The sequence below is a fragment of the Rousettus aegyptiacus genome, unplaced genomic scaffold, assembly GCF_014176215.1.
Source record: "Rousettus aegyptiacus isolate mRouAeg1 unplaced genomic scaffold, mRouAeg1.p scaffold_m13_p_5, whole genome shotgun sequence".
NCBI lineage: Eukaryota > Metazoa > Chordata > Mammalia > Chiroptera > Pteropodidae > Rousettus > Rousettus aegyptiacus.
The window spans coordinates 6,473,701-6,493,783 of NW_023416308.1; the positions used below are offsets into that span (position 1 = coordinate 6,473,701).

Consider the following 20,083-nt stretch of genomic DNA (forward strand, 5'->3'; position numbering starts at 1 on the left):
CACATAGAGTCTGGCTGGCTGACTCTCAGAATTATGCTCTTACCTATTAGCCGTCTTTCCCGAAGGCCCGCCCCCAAATTTCTAGAGCGCAGAACATGGACATTTTAAAAGCTCAGGTTTGAGGGGGCACATTGGGAGCTGGAAGCTGGAGCCCCTTCTGCACTGGCCCTATGCTTTCCTAGTCTGTCTGTACCTCCAAAGCTTGCCTGTGGCTCTCAGAGGGCCAGGGGAGACATGCCCCGAGGCCTCCCAGGAAACTCTAGTTTTGCCAGAATCAGCGGCCCCAAGGAGCCCCAAGGTTCCCCAAGCAATGCAGCCCGTTCCCTCCCTGGAGCTTCTTTGATTCTGCCCAGGGGCGTGTCTACGCCTTTGTTCACCACTCAGCTCGCAGCCCAGCTCTGCTGCCTTCCGCATTCCCAGAGGAAGAGGGGATAGCTAGAAGGGAAACTCATGCACCTGCCTCATTTTGCCCCCGCATTCCTATTCAGAACTAAGTGGGATCGCACAGTTGATTTCGCATGCCCTGACTGCTGCAGGTTTTCTCTATTCCTTAGGAGGCTTGGCTTACAAGACCGAGAATTAATTCCGGGGAGGTCGTTCCAGTTATCTATCGCTATGTAACGAAGCACCAAAAATTCAGTGACTTAAAGCAACAACAGTGTGTTATTTTTCATGATTCCGTGGGTTAAGGATTCAGGCAGGTCTGTGCGGGGCAGGCTTTCTGCTCTGTGCGGCATGGGCTGGGGTTGTCCACTCAGCCGCATTCAGCTGGCGGATGGGCTGGACTGGACGGTCCAAGGAAACTTCACCCCCACGTCTGCGCCTCAGTGCGTTCTCTGTGGCCCCTCTTTCTATGGTGTCTGTCCTTTTTCAGTAGTCTGGCCTGAGCTCTTTATATGGCAACCGATCCCAATAGAGCAAAGATGGAAGTTGCTAGCATTCTAAGCAACCAGGTCTAAAACTGGTAGGGCATCAGTGTACCACATCGTATTGGAGAGGGGGAATACATCCCACCCATCTCCTTATGGAAGAATGGCTTATGCATCCAGGGATGGAAGGCTTTCATGGGGGTCATCTTAGCAGACTCTACCACATTGCAAAAAGGGAAATTTAATGTAAGGATTCAGAGCTATCTCCAGGGATGTGAGGGCAGGAGCATAGCCTAGCCTCATGAAAGGTCTGCTTCTCACCCAAGCAGTAGAAAATTTACCCGTGCTACACCTCCCTAGTTATTACAGCTCTTCTCAGTCCTTATTCCAAGTTCCCAGGGAAGGAGCTCTGATTGGCTCAGATTGTCCCTTGTGCCCAACCCAAATCCAATCTGCTGTGGCCAGAGGTGCCAGGCTGCACAAACATGGCTGCCGAGTGCTTCTCCTGAGTGTGAAAAGACCCTCTGTGAGTTATACAGACACCCATGAAGAATCCACAGGACTTCTAGATGAATTGAGACTGGAAGTAAACATTTGCCTAGGAGAATTTGTGTTTGTGGTGTTGGGGTTGTTTTTCCCCAGTGGTAGGTCCCTCTGCGCCCTTATTGTATTTCTTTCTGTCCAGAGCCTCTCAAAAGTATCTGTGCACGTATCCCGCCCGCAAAGGGACAGGCAGCTGGTGGCTTCCATTGGAGGTCAACTTTCCTAAACAGATGGGCCCAAAAAAGTAATTAGGATTTGTCATTAACCTTGGTGTCCAGATGCAGGGATGGAGGAGGAAGTTGGAGAGACGCCACCTGTTGTTGGCAGAACCTGTGGGATTCCCACCACCTCCCCATCTCGGTTTCATTATCCCGTATGTTTTTGGCACAGAATTTTTCCAAAATATGGGCAGAGAGGGAAGTGCATAATAGTGCTTGGAACGGTCTATATCTCATTACGTGTCTTTCCTATGGCTTGGCAAGCCAACGAGCCAGGTCACACTCTCCTCTTTCTAAAGGAGGACTCGCCCCCCGCCCCCGTTTTTGACCTTGAGTCTTAGACATTCTGAGGATAGAATTCAGGGTTCTAGGGCATCCTGATACTGCAGACACATTAACGTGTGTGTCTGTGTGCATTTTTAAAGAAGAAGTATTCATAGATTTCACCGGATTGGGGGAAACTCTGAACCCCCAATGTTAAAACTACCTAGTAGTGCCTCAGTTTTCCCAAGGATTGCGTCAATGGTTTCTAATGCCCTAAGCCTTAGTACTTAATGGAATCTCTTTGTACAAGATGAAAATGGAAATCTTAATTCCTTAATTAGCTCAGTGCCTGGCAAAAAGAGAGAACATCTTAAATGAACCCAAAACCCAGATGACCGAGCCTCTCATGGAATGAATGACTTTAATCTCACCACGTGCGATTGTACCGCGCGGTCTCGTGGTTCCTTCAACCTCGGCACTGTTCGCATTTGGCAACAGATAATTGTTCGTGATGGGCTGTCCTGTGCATCATGGGACTTTTTAGCTGTGTCCCTGGCACCTCCAACCATTAGATGCCTGTAGTAATCTTCCACCCGGTGTGACAACCAAAAATGTCTCCGGATGTCGCCATATGCCCTCTGGGAGGCAAAAATCACCCCCTGTTGATGACCACCTCTCTTGCCCTTTTGTTGGGTGGTTCGCAAGAGGGAGAAGAAGCAAACTTGGGAATTCTCCTGCAACCATACTCCACTTCTAAGGAAATGATGATACCCCCCCCCCCCGTTATAAAGCACTGTGTGCCGACATGTGCGAAGCTTTGTATAGCTTCACTTACGTCATCCTCACAACCACGCTGTGCAGCAGGACATACTGTTATCATTCCCACTTAACAGATGAGGAAACTGAGGCGCGGAGAGGTTGAGCAACTTGCCCAGCGTCACACAGTTAATAAGTGATTACAAACCCAGGCTGCCCGGCTCCGTAGTCGTGAGTCTTATTTTGCTATTCTATAGAGAGTCAAGTATTTACTGCCAAGCACCGTGTTAGGAACTTTCAAATATGTTATATTTCCTTTAATGCCCTCATGTCCTGACTGAGAAACACACTGTTGTCTCTGCTTTCAGCTGACAGAATGCAAGCTCAGTGAGGTTAAGACACCTGCCCAGCTGTACGCAGCCTTTACATGGCCAAACCGGACTTTGAACTTGAATCTGTGTTTCCACTTTATCCCATTGCCTTTTGAAGTGCAGATAGGGAAGGCAATTGACAAAGGACTTCAGAGATTTAAGGAAGTCATCAGTTTACAGGATGTCTCGGATATTCACTCAGCTTAATCGGTTGCCTCACACTTCTTCCTTCAATGGGACAGTTCATTCCTGTCCACCCAATAACCCTTGTCCCCTGCGGTCCTCAGCACCACATTCTCTCGACTCTACTTTTTGAGACCAAAAAGGGCAGTTAGAGGGATTAGGAAGAGCTCCAAGCCTAAGTACTGAAATGAAACAGACTTCATTCTTCTAAACAGTATGCGGGGAGCTAAGCCTCGCCCCCCCCCCATCTCTGCCACTCCCAGGCTGTGTGCCCTAGGGCGAGGGGCTTCCCCTCTGTGTGCTTTGGTTTCCCCATCTGTACAATGGGAGTGAATAACGGAACTGATGTCACAGGTCGTAGATGGCGTAAGGAGAGCAGTGCGCATGGAGCACTTGGCACGCACCTGGTAACGGCTGCTTTTCCTGGCTTTGCAATGACCCAGCACCCTGCCTGGCAGTGAAGACATTGGCTTGGCTGAGCCCTCCCGCCGTCTTTCTCCCTCAGCTCCCTTGTTTCTAACTCCCGAGGCCGGGAGACCCGCCCCCTCCCCAAGGTGCCGGGGTGCAGGCAGGAATCCTATTCACCAATCCATCAAGGGGAGAGATTGGGATCTCTGGCCCCCCAGGGGGCAGCAGTAAGAAACAACTATGAGAATTAATGAGTCTGAAATGCACGCAGCCCACATGCCAGCTGCCGGCTTCACCACAGGGCGACTCAGTCATTTCGGGACAAGTTCCTGAGAGACCCTGTATTGGGCTCTGATGTCATCCTCTGTCAGAGCAGCCATAACCACCACCTATTTCTAAATTCTGTCCCTGTTCACAGCAGGTGGCCTGATCCTGACTTTAGAAAATACGAAGTTTAATAAAGTTAATGGCAATATCCCCCCCCCCCCCACTTGGCAGTTAGGGTGAAGGGGAAAACAGCATGATTCTGGAATTGGTGTGTGTGTGTGTGTGTGTGAGAGAGAGAGAGACAGACAGACAGACAGACGAATGGACAAAGAGAGACAAGGAGACGGGCAGACGACATGCATCCACTCCCACTTTGCTGCATTTTTGTGACGCGTGCAGTCATGGTCGGCCACTGCTCTAAAGGCAGCCGCTCCAGCCCCATCCCGCCTCTGGTGGACCGCTAGCTCTTTGCCGTTTCCCTCTCCAGTTCAGGAACTGGTACCTAAACCCATCGCACCCTGACAGGCCGGGTGGTCTTCCTGAGCTCCGCAGCATGCCACAGTGAGCCTACTTCCAGGTGCAACAGGACACCCATGAGCCTTCTCTTCCACATCCCACGAGACGCTGCAACCACACCGGTTCGAAAGCTCAAAAGCAGTCGCCTGAGTGTTTCCGAGGCCAGTTTGGACTTTTTCAGGGCGTCTGAGCTGACAGACAAGCAGTCCCGCAGTCGGCTTACGTCCCTGTTTGCGGAAGGCCAAGTCCCCTGCAAGGGCAGAGCATGTGCAGCCGTGAGCGGAAAAGCGTATTCTGTATGTCGTTGCTGAGTATGTGTGTGCGAGGGTGTGCGCGTACACGCGTGTGCTCACAGGCGCACATGGCCGTGTGCCTCTACACGTGTCCCTGTGAGCGTATGTATTCACGTGTGGGTGCATGTACCATCGGCGTGTGTGTGTTTAGAGACAGGCATATGAGTCCTGTCAATTTCTAGTCACCTTAGCCCCTTTAAAAGCTTTAGAAAGACAAATGTCATGGCTGGGTTATGGCACCCTGGTTACATAGAAAAAATGAGAGTATAGGGAGTTATAAAAGCTACAAACTTACAGAAGAAATAATTAGCAGCAACCATTACTGAGTCATTACCATGTTCCAGGCATTTTACAAACACTTTCGTTTTATCTTTGCGACAATCCTGGGAGGTAAGGACTTTGTTTTCCCTCATTTACAGATTAAAAATGGAAGCTCAGAAAGGTTTGGTAACTTTCTTAAGGTCACAGAGCAAAGTTCAGATGTGGCCGCAAGCAAGCTCACTCCAGAATTGGTACATAACACCTGCATCCTAACTGCTTCCCATTTCTAAATTCTGAAGGAGTGTGTGTAGGTGTGCATGTGTGTGTTCACACGTGTGTAGAGAGGCTACACTTCCCTGGGGTTGAGCACCTGGAGAAGGTGACTGGAACCTTCTAAAGTCCAAAGCCCGGCTTGCCTGAAATCCACGGCCAGGCAGGGAGGAATCGCCCAAACCTTGGTCCAGAGAGGAGGGCCGATGTCCGATGCAGACCTGAATCAGAGGGAGCTAGAACCTGGATGGCAGGTGGGGCCGGGATGTGGGAGGAGAAAGCAGAATAGTGGCACCTGCGTAGATGCCCACACGCTACTGCCCAGATCCTGTGAACATGTGACCTTTCGTGGCCAAAGGGACTGTGCAGATGTGATTAAGTTACGAATCTTGACACGAGTTAATCCTGGATTCTCCAGTGGGTCCAATGTCATCACAAGATCACAGTGTCATAAGACGGTAGCAGGAAGGTCAGAGTCACGGCAAGATTGGACAATGCTACACTTCCGGCTCTGAAGATGGAGGAAGGGGTCATGAGCCAAGGAATGCGGGCAGCTTCCCTAGAGCCTCCGGAAGGAATGCCAACGCCTAAACTTAGCCCAGGCATCTGCTCTCCGGAACTGTTAAGGTGGTGAATATACATCGTTTTAAGCCACTCGGTTGCGGTAACTCATTACAGCAGCCACAGGAAACTAAGACAGGGAGTGGCCCTCTAAAGCCTGTGAGCGTGTGGTGGCATTTCGTGTACTCTTCTACCACTACTGGGTCGGACCCATTTGGGACAATCCTATAGAGACCTGGTCCAGCCCCTTGTGTGGATCAAGCCCCAGGACCCACCTGCTTCATTCTCGGTGAAACTTCTACAGCATCTGAGCTTCCCGGGAGCTCCGTTCCTGTGTCCATGTGTGGTCTCAGAGTTGGAGAAGTCGAGTCTCCTCTGCTGAAAGCCCCGAATGCCACCCCATCACTCTTAGTCTCGGGACCCCGCACGGAGTGTCCCCTGCCCGCCCCTCTAGCCTCATCTCCCCGCGCCCAGCCCCCCGCCCCCAGCCAGGCCGAGCATCTCTCAGCGCCTTTGCCAGCGCTGTTCCCTCTTCCTCCAGGGCTCTTCCTCGCCCTCGTTACCGGGCTGGCTCCTCCTCCTCACCGCGTCTCATCTCAGTGCCGCGTCCTCCGGGGCCCTGGCGCGGCTGCTCACGTGCCTCGCTCGCGGGTTCTCACAACCACGCATACTTGTTCTTCGGAGAACTTACGATCAGTGTAGCCGTGGTGGTCTACGCGATTATTTAAATGGCATCTGAATTCCTCAGGGGAATGCCAGCTCCACGGGGGCAGGAACCTCATCTGTTTTGCTCCATCTTGGGTCCTCGCTGTCTTTGTGGCACGTGGTAGGCGCTCCGTAAACACTTGACAAACGAATGAGTCGCTTGTCTGCATCCATTTGAACGGCAAGGTCAGACCGAGTTGGAAATCCGCTTCCCACCACCCCCAGGGGTCCTCTGCTGGAGCCCAGAGGAGGGGACATAGCCTTTATGATGCCTCTGGAAGCATCTTGAGAAATGGGAGTGTGGCCACCCCCGACTTTACTGAGTGACCAGCAGCACCCCCCTACGCACCCAGCCTGATGACGGATGTGTTTCCTGGATGTGAGACGCGAGAAGTAATCGTAAAGTTAATCGGGCGTGAGAGACATAACTAAAGAGTGACAGCCACATACAGTGTCCAGCTAATTGGGCACTTAATGTGGAGACATCAAACAGGCAAACAGAACCAGCCTACCGGCATGGAAGGCTCTCCTCTTAGACGCTGAGGGTCCTTCCATCTCAAAACACACGGGGAAATCCCGATGTGTCAGCCTCAGGGTCTGGGAATCCCCGAGGGCTGCCTGCTAGAGGACACTTAACGTGCATGGCCTCTAACCGCTCCCCTCTCACATTATAAGCTGGGGAGCAGGGCCCCGAGAACTGTTCAAGGTCATCGACCGCATCAAAGACAGGGTTCACACCTGGTCTTTTAACCCGTGGCTTCCGTATTCTCCATCTTCTAACGTAACGGTAACACAGAGTCAAGCAGGTGCGGAGGAGTGTGGCTAATCGGGGGCTTGGGGAGGAGGAGACGGCAGGCACGTTAGAGAGGGAGAGAAAAGTTACTTTTCACCCCGCCATGCGGCAGGACTCCCTGTGCATGTTTTGGTGTGTCTCCTTTTTAATTTTTTCCTCTATCAGTGCACGCTGTGCAGATATTCAGATGAGCATGTCCCAAACCCAAACTCACACCCTGATCAAAATTCTGCATCCTGGGTTTTGAGTTCGTTTGCCTCTTAACCCATTTCACATCATAAGACGAGCATTTGCCGTGCGACGTGTCCCACTGCTTCCTTCCTTGCTGCTGCGTTTCTCGAAGCATGACCAGGGGTTTTCCAGCAGCAGGATCAGACAAGGAAGCCTCTTCAAATACAGATTCCCAGGCCCCGCCCAGCCCTGTAGCATCATTGTCTGGATGTTGAACACTCTCCCCAGGTGACCTAGAGGCGCCATAATCTGTGGGCTCTCAACAGAGCTGCATGCCGAAATACATGCTTACCGGGTCCGTGGCTGAGAGGTTTAGAGAGTGGGACCCCTGAGTTCTTTTAATCCCCTCTGGGCGATTGGCGTGTAGTGAGGGTTGCGAGCATCTTCCGTTCTGTATCTAGTGCTCTGTTCCCTGCCAAGGCTGGGAACAACAAGCATTCCTTGTGGTGCGAAGAAGCTGAAGACAAGGACCCACTTGTGACTCGCGGGCTCCCATGACATCGTTTTGAATAGCTCCTTACAAAGTTTGATTTCCAGGTTATACTCTTTGGCTGTCAGGGCCGCTCTGTTGAGGCCTTAGTTCTGAGGGCTGCGAAGGGCGTGTCCAAGTGGGCGGGCTGCAGGAGACCCCTGCCCATCCCGCTCCTAGAGCAGAGAAGGAAGGTCTGTCCCTCCCCACCCCACATCGGCTCTCTTTATTGGTCTGTACCGAATTCACAAATAGCAAGGTTCCCTGAGCCGAGATACCCAAATAATGATCTTAAATCTGTTGTTTTTCTGTGCCCTTGGCTGCCACTGGTAGAAGCTAATGAGATGCTACCAGTCCAATGCGGGTTAATGGGGCCTTTCGGCATTTAGGATTAAATGGGAGGGAGGCTAGAATGTAGGTCTACAAGTGGTGCGTGAATCCCCAGTCCTTATTTTCCGGAGGAGGCCAGAGAGCCTCCTAAGTTCCGTGAACAAAGCGTCCACTGTTTAGATGTGGGTCCTCTGTCCCACACGCTCCTTCTAAGCTTTGTTGGCGAAGCTCGACTTGAGGCAGGAGGCTATGTTGCTTGATGAAAGAAGGGTGACTTGCCCGCACAGGGAACTAACTAGACTCTAGCCCTGGCCAAGTGGCTCCAGGCAAGCCTCTCTGCGCCTTGGACCCCCATTGAAAAAGTGAGAAGAGCAAAATCTAACCATTTTCTGGCTAAGGCAGTGGGTGAAGGGGAACAGGGGTGTGTACGAGAGAGATCCCCTACCATCCGCTGCCTCCGTTAGCTCGCCTCATTGTCTCGTAGTATTTTATAATTCCGTGGCATTGAAAGACATCCGGAGAGGCAAAACCCAGAGCTAAAATCCAGATTTCTCAACCCCGTGCTGAGGGTTCTTCTTTATTATCATTAAACTTGTTGGAGTGATGTTGGTTAATCGTGCCGAGGGTTCTTAAGAGGAACAAGATGATGGGGCAGCCCCTGGGTGTCCCGTCCCAGCTCCAGGGAAGAGAGAGAGCCAGACGGGGTGATCGCGTGTGCGCGTAACGGGGCACTTAGCAGTGGCTCAGGGTCCCTCGGTGTGGGGGAAGGCAGGGGAATTGAGCAGGTGATCAGACCGCTCGAGGCGACTCCCTAGCTCTGCTTGGCACGCAGTGGCGGTGTGGCGTAGCAGTTAAAAATAGGCTTGGAGCCAGCCCGCCTGGGTCTGAATCCCGGCTCTCTCCACCTCTTCCAGTGTGATTGACTAAATCGCTTAGCCTCTCTGTGCCTTAGTTTTCGCATTTGGAAAGTGGAGGCAGGAATAGCCCTTAGCTTACAGAGCTGCTGGAAGAATTCATTGATGAAATTCAGGTGGGGAGCTTATCTCTGCCCGGCACACAGGAAGCGCTCAGTGAACATCGGCTCCTGATGTTATCCTAGGTGTTCCGGGCCCGTGGACTGGGGGGCTCGCTTCTGGTTCCCGCCGCCTCCCACCGTCCTATAAAAACAATGTTTAGGGAAAACGCGGGAGGCGGGTGGTGCAGGGGAGGAAGGGAAGAGGGTGCCGCCTTCGGCCTTGCACACCCTGCTCCCTAAGCCGCCCTGTCCAGCCGCGGCACAGGGAGAGCCCGGAGCCTGCAGGCTGATTTTGGGCTCTCCCTTGGTCGCAGCAGCTCTCTGTCAAATGGAACACAAGGGAAGAGCTGCTATTTATAACATTTCGAGTCAGAGCACTTGGGGATGGCAGGAGCGAGGAGGGCCTGTGGGCAGCGCCAGCCGCAGGTGGCCGACAAGGACCTTCTGGAGCCTATGCCGCCCACGTCCCAGCCCATGGAGGGGCGGGCAGGGTCCGGCTCCATCGGGGTCCCCTGGCTGTGGCTGGAATGGGAACAGTAAGGTCCCGTTTGAGGGACAGGCAAGGAGATGGCTTCAAGCTGGTGGGAAATGTCCAAAAAACCCGCCCGACATCGAAACAGGATGGCCACGGTGTAGTTGTTACGCAGCCTTGCTGCGCGGAGCGCACAGGGGGCCAGTGGCATTGTGTGCGATCGCTTGGGAGCTTTCTAGGGATGCAGCACCTCAGGCCCCACCCAGACCTGGTATCTCAGAATCTGCATTTGGACCAGATGCCCATGAACTAGTATAATGCACCTGAAACTTGGGTTCTTGTTTTAGCTCTGCCACACTTCCTAGCTGTGTGACCTCGAGCAAGTCATTTAACTTCCCTGCACCTTACTTTTCTCCTCACCCGTAAAAGGGCATAATAGGGGTGCCTACCTCCTAGGGTTGGGTGGCGAAGCTCTTTACACCAGTCAGGTACATAATAAACAGCATGTAAGTAGAAACTGTTACTATATATCACCTGATACTCAATCCAGCTTGCTTTTGCCAGATACAGATTTGGGAGGCGGGCTGCCCTCATTCATTCCATGACTCAGCCGTCATGTGTGAACACTCACTGTTCTGGCCCTGGGGACCCAGCATGGAAGGGGACAGACAAGGTCTCTGGCCCAGGGCAGCCCGGAGCAAACTCACAATGAGCCTTAATGCAGTTAATGCAGATAATCTCAGAATTACTTACAAATATGACAGGTGCTTTGGAGAAGTATAAGGTTGCTGTCAGAGTAAATAAAATGGGTGGCCAGAGAATGCTTTTAAGAGGAAGTGACATTTCCACTGGAATCTGAAGGATGAGGGGAATCCAGGTAAGAAAATTGTGTGAGTGTGTGTCTGTGTGTAAGAGAGAGAGATCACAAATGTATGTGTGTGTGCACTTGTGTGTGAGTGTGCGTGGAAGCTGTATTCCAGGCACAAGGGGCAGAATGTGCAAATGTACCGAGGCAGATAGGGGAACTGGAACTCGGAGACCGGTGTGATCAGAGCAGTGGTTCTCAGACTTGAGCGGGCATCAGAATCCTCCGGAGGTTTTGTTAAAACAGATGGCTGGGCCCCACCCCCATAGTCTCCATATGGTTGGCCTGGGGTGGGGCCCAAGAATTTGCATATCTAACAAGTTCCCACATGACTCCGATGCTGAGGGTCTGGAGAACCCATACGGAGAACCACCACCGGACCAGAGCACTGAACGCCAGATCAAGAGGGAGAAGAGGTGTAAGGTTTCACCTGGGGCCAGACCACGTGGGGTCATGGAAACCCCATGGAATGGGAACCAAGTAAAGGCGTTCAAGTGGAGTGGGAGTGACCCGATGATATCTATGCCTTAGGGACAGCATCATGGCTGTGGTGGGGAGAACAGATTGTAAACGGCTATGAATGAAAGTACGTAGACTATTAAGAGGTTACTGCGGTCATCCAAGTGAGACGAAGGTGGCTTGGTCGTGGTGCAGATGGAGAGAAATAGGTGGGTTCCAGAAATATTGGGGAGATAGATGCGACAGAACTTGGTGAAGTCATTGACTATCAAGAGAGGGTCAAGGAAGACCCCCCACACACACACACACAAACATGCCCCAGGATTCTGGTTTGAGCAAGCCAGCAGATGGTGGGGCCACTTCCTGAGAATGAGAAAATACGTGTTGGGAGGGGGATGGAGAACGGCCAAGATGACGGCTTCAGTCGAAAGCACGGGTCTAAGATGCCCGCGAAGACATCCAAGTGAGCATGCTGTGCTGGCCGTTAGTAAACAGATCTGGAGCTCAGAAGGCAGCCTCCCCGAAGAGGCCACGCGAGATACAAAGGCCTAGATAACGTTTTCGGTCCAAAGTCAGTAGAACGGATGTGCTTCGGGGGATATGGGAAGGGGTCTGTGATGTTCTTCAAGTGCATCAGATTTCACGTGCATGCGCCTGTTTCTTAGGGAGGGTCCAACAGTCATCATCAGATCCTTAAGATTTCATGACCCAAATAAGGTTCAGACCCTCAGCCTGATACGGTGGGAGATGCAGGTGGTCCCTGGCCCTAAAATGTCCCATGTCTCTGCTTCTAGGCGCCTGGTGGACCGTCTGGAGAACATGAGGAAGAACGTGGCCGGGGACGGGGTGAATCGCTGCATCCTGTGTGGAGAACAGTTGGGGATCCTGGGCTCAGCCTGCGTAGTGTGTGAGGACTGTAAGAAGGTACCATCGCCCTCCTCTTCCCTGCATCCTTGCTCATTACATGCAGGGGGGCTAGCCTGGGCTCAACCCTCGGGGAGCCCTGGGTCTTGGGGATGGAGCTGGGATCCTTAAGGGTAGTTGCCAGAGTGTGATTCCTTCTGGGATGCTATCGTGCCCAGCAATATCTCAAGGTAATCCCAATCCTGGTTCCTCCCATGGAAGTCACTGTGACTCTTCAGAGCTCAGCTCTATCCAGGATGAACTTGGGAGCTTGACATTGGACACAAGCTGTGGTTGATCTTACAGGTATCCCGGTTTTGGCTTAGCAAGTTACATGTCATGCTGAAGAGCCTAATGGGCACGTGTCTACATATGCGTGTCCGTGGAAGGCTAACCCGGCACTCTCTTACTCTCGGTTACAGCACAGGTGACTTAGAAAGCCACCTCCAGCCAAGTTAGAGCCACTGTGCTTCGAGAGCCTTCATTCTTGAGGGGGAGTCTCCTCTTTATCCTCCACTCTGTACCCTCTCCTCAGCTGTCGGCACTCAACAATCCAGGACAGAGATAGAGCTGACCTTGGGTCTGCCCGATTCCCAGGAAAAGAATTCAAGGAAACAACCCAGCTTGAGACATCACAATGTCACTTGACATCTCCTGCTTGAGATCTCACTTAGCATTTAAATGGACTATTGAGGAAAGTTGATCTATTCCCCAAAGCTTGTCTGCTGCAGTCAACCAATAGTGAGAATTTGGTGATTTATTAGTTTTTACTAATTTTTTTTTATTGCCAGGAAACAGCCAAAAGTATAATGTCCCATCACACAATTATAGCTCACTCAGATAATTTCCTTCTCTTCAAGGAGTTGAATGTGTGGTCAAACCCTAGGTTGCCTCAAAATTGTTTGGGAAGAAAGAAGAAATAAATTAATAAACAAGATAGATATCTGGCCTTTCCTCTTAAAAACTCATGTCGATGATCTCCCCTGCATGGATGCCCAAAACTCAGAGCCCACAGGGACTCTTGGAGAATTCTCTCATCTAGTGCTTGTTATTGGAAGTTAAGACTCAGATTGGAACCTCATTCTAACTGGCCTTGGTCGTGGAAAGGCGAGTTCTAGGTTTTGACATCCCCCAAGAGAGAATGGAGCCCCATTGCCACGCTTCCCTGGCTCTTCCCCCCATCACTAGCAGCTCCAAGCCTAGTGTGTCTGAGTGTGCACTGAACTATGTTCTGTCCCCAGAATGTCTGCACCAAGTGTGGGGTGGAGACCTCCAACAACCGCCCACATCCCGTGTGGCTTTGCAAAATCTGCATCGAGCAGAGGGAGGTGAGCAGACTGGTACCGCCCGGCTTCTAGAGTGCCCTCCTTTTTTAGCCAATTGTCCTTTCCTCTCTTAGAATCAGGGAAACAGGGTGGCAGTTGGGGGCTGGGGAACCTGGTCAGGTACGTGTTTTAAGGGGTTGGTATAAAAGGAACCGGCTCAGATGTGAGCGCAGGTGGAACAGTCCCTAAGTGTTTGAATGAATTTCTGTTCTCCCCCTAGTTCTGTGACCTTTCCTGGTAGTTGGGAGCACATCACATTTAAGACGTGAGAGACTGGGTGTCCAGGCTTTGACCTTTCACTCTCTGGCTATGCGACCTTATACCAATTTATAGCCTTTCTGATTTCCAGCTTTCTCCATCAAGAAAGTAGGTCCGTTCAGGCCCCCTCTATTGAGCATCCAGGGGTATTGTATAAATCAAATAGAAATTGTGACAGCCTGCAGCCGGTAAGAAAAGGGTGCTGGTTATTGTGTCAGAGTGCCAAGGAAAGGAAGCAGAGTTCAAGACTGGCACACGTGGAGGCAGGACCGATACGCTTGGCTGCCATGTCCTTACCCTCCCCCTCTCCTCCCCCAGGTGTGGAAACGTTCCGGAGCATGGTTCTTCAAGGGCTTCCCCAAGCAGGTCCTCCCACAGCCTATGCCCATAAAGAAGACCAAGCCCCAGCCGCCTGTCAGTGAGCCCGCTGCCCCTGAGCAGCCCACCCCTGAGCCCAAGCACACTGCCCGGGCTCCAACTCGAGGTAGGACCAAGACAAACAACAAACAGGCAAAACCACTTCTCCTTTCAGGACCAAGGACAGCGCTTAGCTAACTGGTCTACCTGGAGAGTGTCTTGACATCACATCTGTTTCTGCCTAGTTGGTGGACAGCCAGCCTCTGGGCTTGGTTCTAGGACTCCCATGTCCTCCTCTTCACAGCTCACCGTGAACCCTTATTAAGAAGGTAGCAGAAAGAACCCTTCGACAATGCCAGACTTCCAAGTCTTTGTTGTCATCTTTGATGGAGTCTTTAGAGGTACAACAGAGGTGGAAATTAAAATTAAGAGCCAAAAGAGACTCTCACAACTGAAATATAGACTGGGGCTTGGGGGGACTTGGGGCTTGCTGATAAGGCCTTCCTGACCCCTGATATTTCTTCTATCAACCATCAGTAAATCTGAAATTGGACTAATTAAAAGTAAAAGATGAGTAGAAAGGAAATTAGTAAAAGAACATTACCACTACTATGAATATTATTATCATCCAAGTATTATCATTAATTATTAAAATGCTTATTAAAAGGGAGAGGCAAAACGGTAAAAAGTAAAAAAGCAACCACAATAAAAATGCATTTCAATTTCGATTGAATTAGGCCACTAGGACAGACTAGATAAAGCCCTTGCAATAATCTCAATTTAACATGAAGTGATAAAATCTGATGTGATCGACAGTTCTGGCGTTGAATGCAGGCTGTGCTTCTGGAAAGGAGGCTATAGTTGAAGGTCTCAAAAATTTAAAGTGCCCAACTATGTCCCCACAAGATAACTTTTCAAGATACCTAGTACAGTGCCTGGCATCCAAAAAGGTATCGATGAATACTTTCCTCCTAGCAAGGCAAGAGCAATTTCTACTCTTTGCAGACAGTTGCCAAACCATCAGTACACACAATGCATCCTTGAAGAGCCCCGAGCTTCTACCACCAGAGCATCCTTCTTCCTGGTGAAGAAGACTGAGTAGCATAACTGTCAAGGTCTTGGCCAGCTGAGGCCAAGAGAACGTGAATTTGAATTCCAGCGCCGCCATTTACTAGCCATGTGAGCTTGGTCAAGGGGCCTAACCCCACCGAGACTCTTTCCTCATCTATAAAAATGGGCTTAACAGACCACCAGGTTATTTTGAGGATTAAACGAGATGCTACATGGAAAGTGCTTTGCAGAGTAGAGCACTTGGTAAATGTTGGCTAATAACATATAATGTTAACCACCTATGCGAGACACACATACATACATAAATACATAAATGATATGAATTAGCTTATCAGACAAACTCTGGACAGAGCAGATGAATCTGAAAATATGGTGGATGAAAGACCCATTCCCCTCACTTGAAAGGAGTGACATCACCGGCATTGCACAGTGACACCTCCAAAGTTATTGGCGATGACGTCCAGTGCCGGTAAATGTGTGACAACGCAGATACTCTGTAAATTGTTGGCAGGACTGTAAGTCACTCTCAGCCCTTCGGAAAATAACATGGCAGGGTTTATTCAATTCGAAGTGTATATACCATTCGATCCAGCAATCCCTCTCTAAGAATTTATCTAATGGCAGTAAAAAAAAAAACCATGTAAAAAGATATATGTGTAAGTATGTTTATGGCATCATTATTTATGGCAGCAAAAACATTGGAAAAACCTAAATCTTTGTTAATAGGGGAATTGTTGAATGGATTACGATGTATCCATACCATGCCACATTAAACACCTTTTAAAATGGAATGATGTCGATGTCCCTTATAGATCTGCAATCACGTTGTGATAAGCACTTCTAGAATCCTTTTAAATAAGTAGTACCGAACACCACAAGAGTTCCAGGCTCAGTTCTGTGCCCTAGGGATAGAGAGGTATACAGAACAGACCAAAATTCCTGCCTTCGTGCAGCTAAAATTCTAGTGGGAGATGCATGCTCACAGACCGCCAGCGTGAATACATCAACGTCAGGTAGTGACAAAGGCCAGGAAGAAAAGTGAAGCAGGTAAAGAGGATGGATGGCGACAGGAGGCTCTGTTTCGGAGAAAGCAGCTGGAGAAGGGCCGTCTGGGGATGATCTTTGGGGAGACGCCTGACCAAAGCGATCGGGCCCATAGAATCTTCGGGAATGTTGCGTGCGCAAAGAACTCGAGGCTGGATCATGCTTGGTGAGCCCTGGGGATGATCAGGGTGAACAGGGCACATCTAGAAGAGTGTGTAAGCAGTGCTCCCAGCCGGGTCTTTTTTTAAGCCTGTGTTTGCTCACGTGTGTCTGTGCACGCAAAGGAAACAGTATAAAATTGGCAACGAGGTACGTCAAAGGGGAGGCTGGGAGGGGAGACTTTCGATCAAAAAAAAAAAAGTTCCTGGGAGTGGCGGATGGGCCCCTTTGCGAGCTCCTTAGGTAATGGTTCTCCAGACACCATAAAACACGTACTCCCCCTCATTTTTCTCTCTCTCTCTCCAGGTGACACTGAAGACAAGAGGGGCCCAGGTCAGAAGCCAGGTGGGTTCTGCCAAATCCGTCTTCTCCTTAGGGACGGGAGTCCTTTCGCCCCATTCCCCCACTGACCTTTCTCCATTCGATTCGTGCTTTTCCATCCAGGCCCTGACCTGGCCTCCGCTTCCGGGCGAGGGAGCTACGGGCCTCCCGTGCGCAGGGCCTCCGAGGCACGAATGAGCTCGTCCGGCCGGGACTCAGAGAGCTGGGCCCAGGGCCACGGCGCCACTGCTGGCGACTCCAGCCGGAGCCCAGCAGGTGAGAGAGATGGGCAGATCCAGGCAGGCTGCCTGGCTGAGGAGGACAGTGTTTGTATTCATCTGCTCCTTCAGTACTTATCGAACACCTACTGCGTGCCGTGCTTGGTTCCAGACGCTGGGTCTGGCCTATGGTAGAAGACAAGCTTCAGAAACAGTTCTGACTCCAGACATCCAAAATTTCGGTCATATCCCTTTTTTTGCTCTTGTGCCCTATTTAAGAAAAACGTGATTTTTTTCTCCTCCTCCCCCAAAAAGCTCTGGGGCAAATGCCTCTTGGCTCTTTGCGTTTAGAAATAAGGATGCTTCTCTCTCACAGGTCTGTCCAAGTTCTTTCTGCCCTCGGCAGGTGGCCTGTGCTGAAGGTGGCAGTGGGCTGGGTCAGCAGGGCCGGGCTGCCACCCGCAGGTGCTCTCGTTTCAGCGCGTGCCTAGCACCTCTGTCCTCACTCATGGGGGATTTTTTCGGCAAGGGTGCCCACCAGCGGGAGCCCTCAATTCCCGGACTTTGCAAGAAACGCCTGCCTGGCTGGGGAGATCCGCGTTTCGTACCCCTTGTGTGCAAACTCGGAACAGCTTCATTTCTTTCGTAGCGAGGTCATGAGACTGGGTTGAGGTTGGATGGGCTGAATATCAGGCCCACGTTGACCTCTGACCTTCTTTTTCTTGATTGTGGGTTCATGGCTTAGCACCTAATAGTCTCCAGCAGACTCCAGAGACCAAATGCCCGAGTCAAACCCCGGCTCTGCCACACGCCAGCCAAGAAACGTTGGATGAGCTCTGGTACCTCTCTGTGCCTCGGTTTCCCCATTTATAAAATGAAGATAACACAGCACCCACCTCGTGAGGTGTAGAGGTCAAATAAGTGCTTATATGTAAAGCCCCCGGCACATGGTAAAGAGTCAATAAATGTTAACTCATTTTTTTCAAGTAGGTAGAGTTGCTGCCTCCGTGAGGCATCTGAGGTTCGGAGAGGGTGAGCGAGCAGCCCAAAGTCACACAGCTTGTGAAAGAGAACACTTGGATGAAAAGCCAGGTCCACGTGAAAATAGAGACCCGATTCTTTCAATACTAATGAAATAATCCCGACATCTCCCATATGCGGAGTGTTTCCCACAGGCCAGGCACTGTTCCGAGCTCTTTGGGTGTATTATATCACTGTATCTCCACCACGTGCCGTGAGGTGGATGCCGTTACCCCCATTTAACAGACGAGGAGACCAAGGCCCAGAGAGGAGGGGTCATTTGTACAAGGTCACACGTCACAGAACTTGTGCTCTTCGACAGCCCTGCCGCTGCCGTCACCTGCCCAGAGGGTCCGAGCCTTGGAAAGAGAGAACTAACTCACTGAGGGAGGAGAAGAGGGTCTGAAGGAGCCGAGAGTGTTGGGGGACCGCATTCGAATCCAGAAGGCATTGCCTCGTGCCGACCGACTGGTCCCAGCTGCCTCCCGCATCCACTGTGTGCGTGCACGCGTGTGTGTGCATGTATATCACGTGACGAGCTGTTTCCGTTCCTTTCTCCTGCAGGTTTGAGACGAGCCAACTCGGTCCAGGCTGCCAGACCTGCCCCCACCTCAACGCAGAGCCCGGCGCCTCCTCAGCCTGGGCAGCCAGGTACCTGCTGCCCACCCGCCCACCCAAGCTGTCACTCAGCAGTGACCCCAGTTCCTCTCATTCCTGCTGCCAGAGCCCCTGGCCTTCTGCAAAGCCGCAGTCACCACCAAATGCCGAGCTCGTCTGAGACCCTTAGAACGTGCAAATCCTTGGGGCTGGGAAGCCGGGCCGGGCCGCCGGGAGCATCTTATCCGCCTAAATGCAGGACGCGACAGCCCCTCATTCCTCAGCCTGTCCCACCCTAGGCGCTGCCACTCCGCTGCCATGATTCCTGCCACGGGCACTCACCGCCCGCTCTCTCGTTCCCTGCATATCTGTCTTCAGCTCGACTCACTTCACACACAGAACAGAGAGAACTCCACATCACAGCCCCTGTCAAGGGAATGTTAAGGACGTCCGGTAGTGTTCCCAAAAGGATTCAGGAAGAAAGAGAGAGGGAAGTCGCTGGTAGCATGGGGCAGTCCAAACGAATGTGGCTCGTGAAAGACAAAACGAATAACGCCTCATCGGCGCAGCTCACATTTTGTTGTTTTAAAAGAACTGCGGTGGCATGAATGGAGGACCAGAATTCCCTAATGCAAGGGGAGCGTGAAAGAACCCCAGCCCGGGTGGCTTAAAACAGCAGAAATTTGTTGTTTCACAGTTCTGGGGGCTAAAAGTCTGAAATCAGGCGTCGGCAGGGTTGGTTCCCTCGGGAAGCTGGGAGGAAGAGGTTTTCATTCCTCTCCTTCAGTTTCCGGTGGCCCGGAGCGTTCCTTGGTGTGCATATGGCGTCTTCACACCGTCTTCCTTCCGGGCACGTCTCTCCCTCTGCGTCCAAATTGCTCCTTTTTATAAGGATTGGATCAGGGCCCACCCTGGCGATCTCGTTTTAATTTGACCATCTGCAAAGACCCTTCTTCCGCGTGAGGTCACACTTCACGGGTCCTCAGGGTTAGGACTGGCGTAGCTTTTGAGGAACACGGTTCAGCCCATTGCAGAGGGTAACCATTAAGAATTCACAAAGGTTAGAGAGGTGGGCAAAGCTGCACCCAAACGAGGCTTTCTCCATGCCGGAGTCAGTGTCGAAAGGCAACAGACCCCGGAATGACTTTCTCGCTTTTGCCACTGCATGTCTCTTCATGCTCTGTCCCCGTGGCTCTCCCCTGCACTGGACGAGTAACGGCCCCATAGCAGCATAGCAGCGGTGGACGCAAAGCCTAAAGTCACCCACCACCTCGCTAGCAAGTCTCACTCCATTCACAGAGGAGGACGCGGAGGCTCAGGAAGGAAGCGCTGGGACTTGAACCTAGACCTTCCTGACCCCAGATTCCCCCCGGGGGACTGTGGCTGCAGCTCGAATACCTCTGCCTGCCACCTGCTGCCTTCAGGCCTGCGTCCACACCTCAGAAGTGAGGGTGGTGAAGGGAGGGCACCCATCCCTCTGCTCCATCCCTCTTTCTTTCTTTCCCCTACTCAGGGCCCCCAGGGGGCAGCAGACCCAGTCCTGGGCCAGCAGGACGCTTTCCAGACCAGAGACCAGGCAAGTGCTTGCTTCCTGTGCCTGCCCAAGTGGCCACCTCGTTCCATCTCCCTGTAGGGGTTTGGTCCAGACCTTGGTCCAGTCTGCGTCCTGAGACCTCTCCAATGAGCTCTAA

At 51.6% G+C, this 20,083-nt stretch overlaps 1 protein-coding gene across 4 annotated transcripts in view; it reads left to right on the top strand.

Moving 5' to 3' along the window:
- The window catches only part of RPH3A (rabphilin 3A), a 209,433-nt gene that overhangs the window by 168,348 nt on the left and 21,002 nt on the right, over positions 1 to 20,083 (top strand). For 3 of the 4 annotated variants that reach the window (XM_016149761.2, XM_016149760.2, XM_016149763.2), the window contains 7 exons: positions 11,914 to 12,043; positions 13,264 to 13,350; positions 13,924 to 14,089; positions 16,543 to 16,581; positions 16,681 to 16,833; positions 18,360 to 18,446; positions 19,906 to 19,968. In XM_016149761.2, coding sequence (XP_016005247.2) covers positions 11,914 to 12,043; positions 13,264 to 13,350; positions 13,924 to 14,089; positions 16,543 to 16,581; positions 16,681 to 16,833; positions 18,360 to 18,446; positions 19,906 to 19,968 — 725 coding nt within the window. The remainder of the gene's footprint in view (positions 1 to 11,913; positions 12,044 to 13,263; positions 13,351 to 13,923; positions 14,090 to 16,542; positions 16,582 to 16,680; positions 16,834 to 18,359; positions 18,447 to 19,905; positions 19,969 to 20,083) is intronic. The other variant, XM_016149765.2, reaches the window with a different exon arrangement.